General features: G+C 38.5%; 1 protein-coding gene across 5 annotated transcripts in view; it reads left to right on the forward strand.

Annotated features, from left to right (window-relative positions):
• Positions 1-13,891, forward strand: part of Ddx60 (DExD/H-box helicase 60) — a 126,604-nt gene that overhangs the window by 13,669 nt on the left and 99,044 nt on the right. For all 5 annotated transcript variants that reach the window (XR_004771810.1, XM_027394067.2, XM_027394068.2 and 2 more), the window contains exons 2-5: positions 9,231-9,336; positions 9,497-9,566; positions 9,897-10,086; positions 12,812-13,153. Coding sequence is in view for 4 of the 5 variants with exons in the window: in XM_027394067.2 (XP_027249868.1) it covers positions 9,321-9,336; positions 9,497-9,566; positions 9,897-10,086; positions 12,812-13,153 (618 nt within the window). In the remaining variant the exon portion in view is untranslated. The remainder of the gene's footprint in view (positions 1-9,230; positions 9,337-9,496; positions 9,567-9,896; positions 10,087-12,811; positions 13,154-13,891) is intronic.

Here is a 13,891-nt window from a genome sequence, read left to right on the forward strand (position 1 = left end):
TGGTTAGTTTGGCTAGAGGTTTGTCTATCTTATTGATTTTCTCAAAGAACCAACTCTTTGTTTCATTGATTCTTTGTTCTGTTTTCCTAGTTTCTACTTTGTTGATTTCGGCTCTCAGGTTGATTATTTCCTGGCGCCTACTCCTCCTTGGTGTGTTCGCTTCTTTTTGCTGTAAAGCTTTCAGTTGTTCTGTGAATTCTCTAATGTGACTTTCCTCCAGTTTCTTCATGTGGGCACTTAGTGCTATGAACTTCCCTATTTGCACTGCTTTCAGAGTGTCCCATAAGTTTGGGTATGTTGTGTCTACATTCTCATTAAATTCTAGGAAGTCTTTAATTTCTTTTTTTATTTCTTCCTCAACCCAGGAATGGTGCAATTGGGTGTTATTCATTTTCCACTCAAATGTAGGTTTTCTGCAATTCATATTGCTGTTGAATTCTAGCTTTAATGCATGGTGGTCTGATAAGATAGAGGGGTTATTTCAATTCTTTTGTAACTGTGGAGGTTTGCTTTGCTGCCAACTATGTGGTCAATTTTTGAGAAGGTTCCATGTGGCGCTGAGAAGAAGGTAAATTCTTTTGTGTTTGGATGGAATGTTCCATAGATATCTGTTAAACCCAGTTGGGTCATAACTTCTGTCAGATCCTTTGTTTCTTTGTTAAGTTTCTGTCTGGTGGTCCTGTCTAGTGGTGTAAGGAGGGTGTTGAAGTCTCCTACTATAAGTGTGTGTGGTTTTATGTGTGGTTTGAACTTTAGTAATGTTTCTTTTACAAATGTGGGTGCTTTCGTATTAGGGGCATAGTTCAGGATTGAGAGTTCATCTTGATGGACTTTTCCTGTGATGTGTATGAAATGCCCTTCTTCATCTCTTTTGATTGCTTTCAGTTTAAAGTCTAATTTGTTAGATATTAGGATTGCTACACCAGCATGTTTCTTGAGCCCATTTGATTGGAAAATTTTTTCCCATCCTTTTACTCTGAGGTATCCCCTGTCTTTGAAATTGAGGTGTGTTCCTTGTAAACAGCAGAAGGATGGATTCTGTCTTTGTATCCATTCTTTTACCCTATATCTTTTTATGAGTAAGTTAAGACCATTGACATTTAGGGATATTAATGTTCATTGTTCATTGTTTCTTCGTTGTTTTGGATTTATTGTTGGTGGTGTCATTGCGTGTGGATTTTGCCCCCCTGTTTCTTTTTGTGTTTGGTAAAATTAGATTATCTATTGCCAGTGTTTTTGTGAGTGTAGTTATGTTTGTTGGGTTTGAGTTTTCCTTCCAGAACCTTCTGTAGTGCTAGATTTGTGGATATGTATTGTTTAAATCTGTTTTTGTCATGGAATATCTTGTTTTCTCCATCTATAGTGATTGAAAGTTTTGCTGGGTACAGCAGTCTGGGTTGACATCCATGCTCCCTTAGTGCTTGTAGGTTATCTATCCAAGACCTTCTGGCTTTCAGAGTTTCCATTGAGAAGTTGGTGTGATTCTGATTGGTTTGCCTTTATATGTTACTTGGCCTTTTTCCTTTGCTGCTCTTAATATTTTCTCTTTATTCTGTAGATTTGGTGTTTTGATTATTATGTGTCGGGGGGACTTCTTTTTGTGGTCCAGTCTGTTTGGTGTCCTGTAAGCTTCTTGTACTTTCATAGGCATATCCTTCTGTAGGTTGGGGAAGTTTTCTTCTATGATTTTGTTGAATATGTTTTCTGTACCTTTGAGCAGTGTTTCTTCACCTTCTTCTACTCTATTATTCTTAGGTTTAGTCTTTTTACGGTGTCCCATATTTCCTGGATATTTTGTGTTAGGGATTTGTTGGACTTGAGGTTTTCTTTGGTTGATGAATGTATATCCTTTAGTGAGTCTTCAGTAACTGAGATTCTCTCTTCCATCTCTTGAATTCTATTGGTTATACTCACATCTTTAGTTCCTGATTGTTTATCCAACCTTTCCATTTCCAGCAGCGCCTCATTCTGTGTTTTCTTTATTGTGTCTATTTCAGATTTCATGCTTTGAACTGTTTCAAGAGCTTCCTTCACTTGTTTGGATGTTTTTTCTTGGCTTTCTTTAGATTCTTTAAGATGTTTGTTTATTTCTTGATTTTTTTGGTTTGTCTTTTCCTCCATTTTGTTTAATTTTTTTTTGTTTTTTCTTCTATTTCTTTAAGGGATTTTCTTGTTTCCTCTTTAAAGGTCTCTATCATCTTGCTGAGATAATTTTTGCGGTCCATCTCATCTTCATGCTCTGTGTTGGGCTTTTCAGATCTTGCTGGAGTGGAGTCCCTAGATTCTGGTGGTGTCATATTGGTCTTTCTGTTGTTGAGTGAAATCTTATTCTGTCTTCTTCCCATATCTTCTTTTAGTGGGTGCAGGGGGGGGTCTCTCTATCTCCTCTTGTGACCCAGTGGTGTGTGGGTGCCAGGAATTCAATGTCCACAACTCTGGATGGTCTTGCCTCTCCTTGTAGTCTCCTCACTAGTTCCTGGGTTGGTCAGCGGAATGGAAGAGTGGAGTGCTAGCAGATTCAGGGAGCAGGAAGCTCCTCCCTGCCTGGGTGTGTCTACCCCAAGCTCGCAGGTGTAGGCGGGGCAGGGGTGGGGCTGGGTGAGTGATGTTTTGGGTGGGAGTTGGGTAAGGGCAGAGACTCACCTAGTTCCTGGGTCAGTCGTGGAAAGGATTGAAGAGTGGGGTGCTAGCAGATTCAGGGAGCAGGGAGCTCCTCCCTGCAGAGTGACCTAGCCAGCCGGAGTGGCAGCAGCCTGTATGTAAGTCAAAAGGGGAAAACCCATTTTTAATTTTTGTTATTTGTTTTTTTTTTGATGGTTAGTTTCTTTGAGTCTTTATGTATATTGGATGCTAGCTCTCTAGTGGATGGATGTGTAGTTGGTAAATAAAATATTTTTCCATTCTGTAGGCTACCACTTTGTTTTAATGGTGGTGTTCATTGCCATACAAAAACTTTTCAGTTTGGGGTTCCATTTATTAATTATTGTTCTTAATTTTTGTGTCATCAGTGTTCTGTTCAGAAATTCTTCCTGTGCCAATGAGTTTAAGACTATTCTCCGTGTTCTCTTCTATCAGTTTCAATTTATATGGCCTCATGTTGAGGTCCTTGATCCATTTGGGGTTGAGTATTGTGTGGGTTAATACCTATGGAACTATTGGGATTCTTCTACATGCAGCCATCCAATTTGACCAGCACCATTTGTTGAAGATATGTGTTTGCTTGTTTTTGTTTTGACTTCAACCCTGAGTTTGATGCCATTCTGTGTCTTTTTATTGAGAAATTGGATCACTTATGTTGAGAATTATCAATTAGTTGTGTTTGTTGATTCCAGTTACTGTTTTTGTAGTGTTGTGGATTTTACTTTACATTTTTTCTCCTTCTTTTGATCTGATGTCATTTATTCCTTATATTTTCTTAAATGTGGTTAGGCTTTTCAGATTCAATTTTTCTTTCAAGAAACTTTTGTAGGGCTGGGTTTGTAGGTAGATACTGCTAAAATTTGGTTTTATCCTGGAACGTCTTTCTTTCTTCATGTATTGTGACTGAATGTTTTGCTGGGTGAAGTCTGGGCTGCATTTGTTGGTCTCTTAGAGTTTATAGAATGTTTGTCCAGGTCCTTCTGACTTTGAGAGTCTCCATTGAGAAGTCAGGTGTTGTTTTAATAGGTCTGTTTTTATCTATTATTTCATCTTTTTCCTTTCAGGTTTTAATATTCTTTCTTTGTTCTATATGTTTAGTGTTTTGATTATATGACATGGGAAATTGCTTTTCTGGCTCAGTCTGGTGTTCTGTATGCTTCCTATACCTTGATAAGGACATTCTTCTGTAGGTTGGGGAAGTTTTCTTCTATAATTTTGTTGAGAATATTCTCTGTACCTTTGACTTGGATTTCTGTTGTTGGATGGCTTTTTTCCCCTCATCTCCTGGTCCTACTGGGCCGGTTTCTCTCCCACCTCCTGGGTCTCCACAGCCTCTTATGAGATAACCACTTAGAGGCTTAAGTTATATTCATAATTGTTTGGCAAATGTCTCAGGCTTATTACTTGCTAGAGCTCTCTCTCTCTCTCTCTCTCTCTCTCTCTCTCTCTCATAAATTAACTCATTTTTATAAATCTGCATATCACCATGTGGCTGTGGCTTACTGGTGATAACCTGGCATCTTGCTTCCCTGGCAGCTACATTGTGTTTCTTGCCTCTTTCTTCTCATTCTTTCTATCTCTGTTTAGATTTCCTGTGTGGCTCTACTCTGTTTAGCCATTGGCTGAAACAGCTTTATTCACCAACCAGTAAAAGCAACAACACATATTTCAGCATACAGAAGGACATCCAATGTCATATTTCCTCTCCTTCCTCTATTCCTATTCATAGATTTTGACATCTCGTATTGTTCTAGACTCCTGGATTCTTCTAGATTTAACATTTTCTTTGACTGAGTGTCCATTTATTCTGTCTTGTGTTAAATGACAGATTCTCTTTTCCATCTCTTGTATTCTGTTGGTGAGGCTTGCCTCTGAGTTCATGAATTTTTCAGTTCCAGATTTTTTTTCACTTTTGGGTTTTCCTTATTGATTTTTACCTCCACTTGTATGTCTTGATCTGTTTTCTCCATTTCCTTTCACTGCCTGTTTGTGTTTTCATAAGTTTCTTTAAGCAAGCTATTCATTTCCTCTTTAAGGACCTCTAACATATTCATAAGGCCTATATTTAAGTCCTTGACTTGGGCTTCTGCTGTATTGCATTTCTTAGGACCTACTAGTGGAGACATATTGTCCTGGTTGTTATTGATTGTGCTTTTACACTGGCTTCCAGGCAAGTTTGGGGTGATTTTAATTCTAGGTGCTGATATCTGTTCTTGTCTTTGTATTCTGTTACCCTGTTTGGGTGGTGGCTGTGTGTTGCCTGGTAAGAAATGCTTCTGAGATCCTGCCTGGTGTGGCCACTGTGGGTTCAAGTTAGAATGTGTTTCTTGGTACTGGGAGCTGACACTTAGGGGTGAAAATAGGGTGAGGAATGGGATAATGGGGTCCACAGGATGAATGAAAGCAGGGTATGTCGTGAAGAGCTACTACAAAGCTGGGGATGAGACTGGGGGATTTGGAGCAGAGGAGTGAGAATGTAGATATGATTTATTCGCTGTTTTCCTGGCCAGCATAGCTGTATATATATTATTTTTAATCAATATATTAATGCTTCAAGTCTAGTCTGCTATCACTAGACACAACAACAAGCTTCCTGCCCATCTTGTACTACTGGAAACCCTTTTTTCTTGGGCCAGAAAATAGTTCGCTGTTTCCTCCAGGTTTTCAGAGGAATTGCAGCTTGAGATACAAACCTGTATCTCAAGCTGCAATTACAGGGCTAACATAAAAGTAGTTTTTGTTCTCTGTGTATCTCTCTCCCTTCTCCCTTCTCCCTTCTTGCCTGTACAAGGTCATCAGTAACTTTGTTATCTTTGCCTGCTCTTGCTGGAGTGCAGCATTTTATAACTCAGATTCATGTGAGGCCCAGAGTAATGAAATGTGTAAGAGTCTTAAATCCCCAGAAGCTTTTCATAGGAAGAACAACAGCCTTGGAGTGTTACTGACTATAGAGAGATAGTTTTTATTTGTTGCATTACGTTGTAAGTGAAATTTGGATTCACTTTTACCTTAATACATTTTATAAATTTGCTTGTTATGTTGTTCTTTCTCAAGAGAAAGTAAAATAAAAGGGTGTCAGTAAGTAGGAGAGAGAGGATGGAATGTGAGAAGGGTGTATTTTTCATTTAAAAATAGGTCAAAATTAAAAGAGTATTTCTTAAAAAAAAGAAGGATTCTGTCACAGAGTAAAATATGATTTTGTCCTGAGGTAAAGACTAGATTATTCCAAGATGGAAGAAAGATGAGGGAAGTATCAGGAGGTTCTCTTGACTTCACAGGAGAACTAAATAAGTTGCAAAGGCTTTGTGGGGGGTGAATCACAGGATATATACAGTGATTATTGAAGGTTATTTATTAGCAGATTGTATTTATAAAATTACATACAGGTATGTAACAATTATAATTAAAGAATAAGTGGCCATGAATTTGAGAGGGAGCAGAAGGGACAGAGGAGGAATAGGAGGAAGGAGAGGGAGGGGGAAGTGAAATCAATAAAGTACTAATATGAAATTAAGTTCAAATTTTAGTTAATTCTTATAAAATTCAAAACCAGTCCTCTTTTAAAAATTAGCTTAAGTTATTGATCTTTTCTGCTAACAAGTGGTTTAAAAAAATCAGGCTTTATGGTTAATCAAGATGATTATTTATGCTTTTGTTGCCAGGCATTTTACTAAAGTGACTTTAAAAAAGTTTAAGTATCTATTTTAAAATATTTTAAATGAGGCCAATGAAAAAACTCAGCAGATAAGGACACTAGCTCCCAAGTGTGAGAACCTGAGCTCTGTTTCAGGACCTACTTAGCGTGAGGTGATAGCTGACTCCAGACATTGTCCTTTGACCTCCATATTTATATGGAAACATATATGCACATACTCAAGGAAATAAAACTCAATAAAAATCTAAAAAGTCTCTTAAATGCCACTTTTAAAACAACTATTTTGGTGTGATTCCAGCCAAAGATAACTATATTGCTTTGCCAGTTACTAAGCTTCCTGTAAAACCCTAGAGGCTGGTATAAGTATTTTGCCAGTTGCAGTTTTGGTCATTACCACAAATAAACAAATCAATAAATAACAACTACATATAAACAAATAAATAGATAAAACTATATTTAAACAAACAAACAAATATAACTCTAAGAGTATTTCTTTTCCAGACTAGTTTTTGCAAAATACTTGAATTATTGGTTTATTTTGTATTCTCCTTTTCAATCTTTGTAATCACAGTCTGTTGACTTTCTATATATGTCTGCCCCTATCAGAAGAACCTGGGCTACACTTGGAAGATCCTAGATCATCACCCATAGGACAGACAGAATTAAACTTGGAATAGCCAGGTAGATAGTGGAAGAGCCATCTGCACATTTTAGCTATTGAAATTTGAAAAAAGAAAAGGGGTACTGACTTCTTAATATCCATCATCATCTTTCCTAGGCCCCAAAGTGGTATTAGGTCAACAAACCAGGACAGATGTCACTGCTATATCAGGGACAGCAAGGGTGAAACTACCAGATGGCTAATCAGCAATGTCATCAGGAAAAATTGTCCAGAGACAAGGACAGGGACACAGGGATTGTCAGAATAGGAATTTTAACAACCTTGGCCTTGGTAGGAGAGGAGAAAAAAGTTTTCACAGGATTTGGCTTTACATATAGCCACAGTCAAGATAGTTCATAATATTTCTTCTGGTGCAAAGAAAGAGAGAGTCTTTTCAATTTCAGTCAATCTTTTATCTCCTTGCCTCTAGTTCTTAAAGACCCCAGGGAAGCATTCCTGTTTATCAGAGAAGCTTTCCTATTGATATTATCTTTGGTTGTAATTGGATACAGGCATCATTTCTCATAGTGGAGAACCATAGGGCATGTGTGGGTGGATACAATTGTTATTGCTCACAGTGGAGAATGATAGGGCATTTGTGAATGAATACAGGTATCATTGCTCACAGTGGCAAATGATAGGGCACATGTGTATGGATACAGTTGTCATTGTCCACAGTGGAGAATGATAGGGCACATGTGGATGGATACAGGTGTCATTGCTCACAGTGGAGAGTGATAGGGTACATATGGATGGATACAGGTGTCATTGCTCAGAGTGGAGAGTAATAGGGCATGTGTGGATGGACACAGGTGTCATTGTCCACAATGGAGAATGATACGGCATGTGTGGATGGATACAGGTGTCATTGCTCACAGTGGAGAACGATAGGGGCATGTGTGGATGGATACAGACACTTTCTTCTTCTTGGAGGTACCTTTTAATTCCATATTCCAGAAAGCAATCCATGTACACATGTTATTACCAGCTTACTACGTATGCACTGCTATGTCTTGCTTGTCCTGAGGTGACTCCTTTGTTCAGGTAGTGTTTGGAAGAGTGCAGGATTGATACTGAATTCTGACGTCCAGAGAATAGTTCAAGGGAAATGGAGAGGCACACACGTCACAAGTCTCAGAAGTGTGGTTGACTTCCTAGTCAGAGTGACAGCTGAGCTTTAGATTGATCATCTGCCCTAGCCCTTCCTGTGAGGCCTTCTGGCTAGAGATGGGATGGAAGGCCGATTTCTTTTAGGGTGATCTCCTCAGATCTTTCTTCTCACATCACCACCTCTCTTAATGAGACTAAATTACATATGCAACTTTCCTGCTCAGTCTGGATGAACAGCTGGACATTACAGCAGGCTCATTTTATTGTTTGGTATTTTTTGCTTATGGTATTGAGGATTGAACCCAAGATATCACAGATGGTAAGTGCGCTATCAATGAGCTACATCCTGAACAAAACAAACTAACAAACAAACAAAAAACCAAACCAAAAAACTTTATTGAGAACTACGGTCTTGCTGTTTTTCTTCAGACTAGTTGAGTAAGTGTTTGTGTGTGTGTGTGTGTGTGTGTGTGTGTGTGTGTGTGTGTGTGTGTGTGTGTGTTGTATCTGTGATGCATGCTTTTTGCATGAGTGCTGCTGCACATTCTTTTGGAGGACCAGGGAGGCTATTTAGTGTTTTCTGCTGTTGCTCTTCTTTTTTTATTGCCTTGAGGTAGGGTCTACCACTAAACCAGGAGCTTGCTATTTTGTCTAGACTCACTCATCAGTGGGCTCCTGGTGGCTGCCTGGGTTGCCTGTATCCATTCCCTAATGCTAGTTACAGAAATATGCAGCAGCCATTCTGAGTTTTTACATGGGTGCTGGAGATTTGAACTCAGTTCCTCCTGCTTTCATAGCAAGCACTCTTACATATGTAGACATCTCTCGACTGAATTAGAATCTTCAAAGACTCCCTTGACAGCCCACTTCTCTGCTCTTCTCTACGCATATTGGATTTGTTGTCAAAAGATGTTATACTCACCTTTTAACATCCATCAAATAAACTTATACCTTTGCAGACTTATTACATTGAATGCTCATTGAACTGTCATTTCATCAAGCTGCCATCATTTTTTTGCTCAGCAACAGCTTTCCTCTGTTTGCTGACAAGAACTGTGATTGTGCTCATTCTTGTATTGCTGCAACCATGTTTTGTTGGGAAGATAGTCATTCAGGACATTTTTGCTGATAGGAAAGTTGATCAGTGTTTCTTTTTCTTTTCAGATTTACCATCTCATTAATAATGACCATTTAGAAGAAACAGAGTGAAGGACTTACATTTTTAGTATTTCCCAATTCAGGTTGGAAGCACAGATGGCATCGAGAATGGGTAATTTTCAATTCAAAATAACATTTATAGCATTATAAAATATATGCTTCACAGATTAAACAGTTAAAATAACTGCATTACTGTTTCTTATTTCTCAAATAATAATCTTGAGCTCCCTTAAAAAGACTGAGCAAAAAATCCATCTTCTTCTCTGTTTTAGAAAAACATCCCACAGTAGTTTTAGAGGAATTAATGTCACAATTAATCCTGGAAAAAATGCCAAAGGCTGAGTAAGTACTTTTGTGGTAATTAAGAGTTTTGAAATCATGTGTAATATTCCCCTTTTCCTGTAGGGCTATTTGACCTTGTTGATAATGTTGATCTGTACCTGCATCTGTCTCAGTGTGTGTGTGTGTGTGTGTGTGTGTGTGTGTGTGTGTGTGTGTGTGTGTGTGTGTATGTGCTTGTGTACAATACATACATGATATAAGTATATATAATTATATGCAACTATGTGTTCAGCATTTAGGTTATTAATGACAATGAAATAATAAAAACACTACTGTTTTATGTCATCTATATGAGTTTTAATACTTCTTTTTTTCTTTTTTTTTTTTTAGTTATTCCAGCTTATTCAATGATTTTGTTGAATCTGAGTTTTTCCTGATTGATGGAGATTCCTTGTTTGTCACATGTTTATTTGAGAAGTCACTTAAGCCTGGACAGAGTCTCCATTTCTTCTACTTGGTTGAGCGATACCTGTTGGATATTATTAGCAAAGGAGGGCAATTCGCCATAGTTTTCTTCAAGGTAACACAGACCAGCTGAGCTTTTCATTCTCTGAAGACTGAAACCAGATTCATTTCAATAATTAGAGACAAAGTCTCTTGTAGCTGAAGCTAGCCTTGGACTACACAATCCTCTTGCCAATGCCTCCCAAGTGAAAGGATTTCAAGTATGCACTACTGTTACGATAAATCTTTCCGCCAAAAGCTGCCGCGCCCCACTGCCACGTGTACGCTTTATGCCAGCCTGCTGTCTGAGTTAGGCCCAAATGAATACACAGAAACTTGTATTAGGTACAAAGCTGCTTGGCCAATGACTAGGATTCTCATCTGCTAGCTCAGTCTTAACTATCATAAATCTATATATGTTATAAGATTTATCTTATCGGATGCCTTATTGGCGTCCCTCTTTGCTGTGGATCACATCGTGCCGCTGGAGCAGGAGTGGAGCGGAAAAGAGGGCCCTTCCTGTTTCTCCTTTGCTTGAATATGAGTCTCCTTGCTATGTCACTTCCTGTCTGGATCATCAATTTTCTACTACATTTCCCAGAATCCTCCCTGACTTCCAGTCCTGTCTAACTTGCTGTCTCATTGGCCAAACAGTATTTTATTCAACAATCAATAAGATAAACATACACAGTACATTCCCCATCATCTCCTCTTTTCTGTCTAAATAAAAGAAGGATAACTTATCTTTTATAATAACTGAAGAAAACTATAACCATAACTATCTGTCTTTAACTCTCTCAAAGACCACAGAAGGAAAATATATAAACTCTAGAATTGACAGAGACATCTTGCTACCTGGACAGTCACCCATCTTTTTCTGCCTAAAATGCACATGTGACGGTGGGGCTCAGGCAGCTTTGGGCGGAAAGATTTATCATAACACACTACCAATCCGTGCTATAACTAAATTGTTTTTATAAAATTTTATAAACATTTTCACCATTGATGGAAAAGCAAAATGTATTTTTAAAAGTTCATAAAATGAGTTGGAGGCTAAGGATGGAAATTTGGAGCCCACCTGAGCCTCATACAATGAGCTGATGAGTAGTCTTGCCTACCTGGAAAGACTTTTTTTTTATTATTTCAAATTAGGAACAAGCTTGTTTCACATATCAATCCCTTCTCCCTCTCCCTCCCCTCATCCCCACCCTTCCTCCCCCACCCCCGACCTATCTCCCACCCCATCCACCCTCCACTCCCCAAGCAGGGTAGGGCCCTCAACAGGGACTCCCCAAAGTCCACCACATCATCCTAGGCTGGGCCTAGGCCCTTCCCCATGTGTCCAGGCCAAGAGTGCATTCCTTCACGTGGGATGGGCTCTCAAAGTCCCTTCTTACACCAGGGAAAAATACTAATCCACTACCAGGGGCCCCCTAGAATGCAGAGGCCTCCTCATTGACATCCATGCTCAGGGGTCTGGATCAGTCCTGTGCTGGCCTCCCAGACAGCAGTCTGGGGTCTATGTGCTCCCCCTTGTTCAGGCCAGCTGTTTGTGTGGGTGTCACCACCCTGGTACCGACCCCTTCGATCTTCATTCTTCCCTCTCTGCAACTAAGTCTGGAAAGACCTTCTTAAAAGAAGAAAAAATCTAGAAATGCAACTTAGTGGTAGAAGTCTAGCCTAATGCATACAAGGCTGGGTGTTCAATCTACAGTTCAAAAAATAAACAAAACAAAGCAAAACAAAAAAGCACAAAACAAATAAAAGAGAAGGGAAGAAGAGAAAAAAATTACCTAGCATTTCAGTGTTCAGGAGTAAACACAATTAGATTATTTTGTAATGTGTAACCATGGGGAACTTTATTGGGCAGAGTCCCAAGAGTTGTGAAATTCTCAACAGAGGCCCCACTGACCTCAATTCTAGTCCTCCAACTCTGAGAACTACTCTGCCTTCAAAACTCAGCAGGCAACTTATTTGAGTCCTTTGGTAGGTATGTCTGAGCCCACATGAACTCACTAATGCTATTTTGCTGTTCTGTTCTCTGTTATAAATACCAATGAAAGAATATCATACATGGTGTAGTTAATAAAACTTTAGCAATTTCAAATACAGGTATATGCACCTGCTACCATATCTTCCGGTTCCTAATCTCAAGGCAGCTAATACTGTACTCAGGTACTATGGAGAGGATTTGTTCAATCAGTTTGCAGCTCATGCTACAATATATTTCTGAGCATTGCTGGCCAGCAGAATTTTGTTCAAGGAGCCAGGGTTCTGCCCTATGTTTACTTTAGTTACAAAGATTTTGGTCTAGTGAGAAAAACTCATGCTGTTTAAGAAATATCACTGCAGTCTGGAATTAGTCTCTAGACTAGCCTGTTCCTTTTTCAGCTCCCAATTCCAGAAAATTTTCTAATTGGAAATTAGTATTTTCATAGGTTTTTCTGTTCTTTGTTTTCTTCAGGCGAGGTTGGACAGGAGAATGATTAGAAAACAGGAAGGCAAAGTGTAGTGGACTCTGGGTACCATGGGTTTGCTTACTTTTAAGTCCAAAGTGTGATGAACTCTGAGTGCTTTAGGCTTGCTTACTCTTAGGTCCAAAGTGTGATTTATAGCACATATTTGTAATACAGTAAACTTCCAGGGCCAATTTACTGACTATAGGAAAGAAGAAAAAAAGCCAAACAAACCCTGCTGTATCTTATTCCTTCAATGACCTTAATGATATGTGTTAATTGCCTGAACTAATAAAATGCTAAATGATACTTTCCAAACAATGTGCTTTATCTCCTGCTCTATAGGATGCTGAATATGCATACTTTAATGTCCCTGCACTTCTTACACTGAGAACTGCTTTAATTCTGCATCTTCAGAAGAATACCACCATTGATGTTCAGACTAAGTTTTCTGGATGCTTGTCAAAAGATTGGAGCATTTTCTTGAATCAGAGTTGCCCCTATTTCTTGATTCTTGCCGATGAAGGCCTGAACAACCAGCAGACACACCTTTTCAACTTTGTAGTCATTCAGTCATGGGCAGAGAAGATCAACATCGTTCTCTTCTCAGGGCAGACATCTGACATCCTCCGTCTTTATGCATATTTTATGCATAGCTCATATTCAGAGCAGAAATTTTATAAAGAGGTAATTTATGGGGGAAGTGGTGGAGAGATTTATAGTAACAGGTAATGTACATCTATAGGACAATGTTCTAGAATTTTATAAACATTCCTAAATTAATTCAGGAGATAAGGCTCAGTGGTTAAGAGTGCTTACTAAGCTTGTACCCATGTTGGGTGGTTCATTACTGCCTATAATTCCAGATCCATAAGGATTTGACGTCTTTGGACTCTGTGTATATTGCACTTACATGCATATATATACATACGTACAAACATACATGCATACATACATACATGTAGACAGACACATACATATACATAAAACTAAAAATGGAATAAATCTTTAAAATAATCACTATCTTGATTCAGTAGTGACTCTACCTGCATTATAGAAACTATCATAGATTTAAAAGGATGATATATAGGATGATATATATTAATAATGATAATGAATTAATAGTGATAAAATATAGTAATTTTCTAAGTACTTTTTAATTGTAAAAGAGTTCTTAGCACTTACAAATTATTTATATTTAACATTCACAAAAGTCCCATGAGGCAGGCATATGAATTGTCTATATTTGGAGATGGTGAAATAGATGTTTGGCTATGTAGCCTGTTCAAAAACACTACTAAATGAGTAGTATAAGAGGATGTAGAATTTATGAGAAGCAGTGCTACCCTGTCCCCTATGTTCTCAAACACTTTGTGGCATGAGCAATCCAAGTTAATGAAGGCCAGAAAGACATGAACTCGGAGG

The sequence above is a fragment of the Cricetulus griseus genome (assembly GCF_003668045.3).
Source record: "Cricetulus griseus strain 17A/GY chromosome 1 unlocalized genomic scaffold, alternate assembly CriGri-PICRH-1.0 chr1_0, whole genome shotgun sequence".
Lineage (NCBI taxonomy): Eukaryota > Metazoa > Chordata > Mammalia > Rodentia > Cricetidae > Cricetulus > Cricetulus griseus.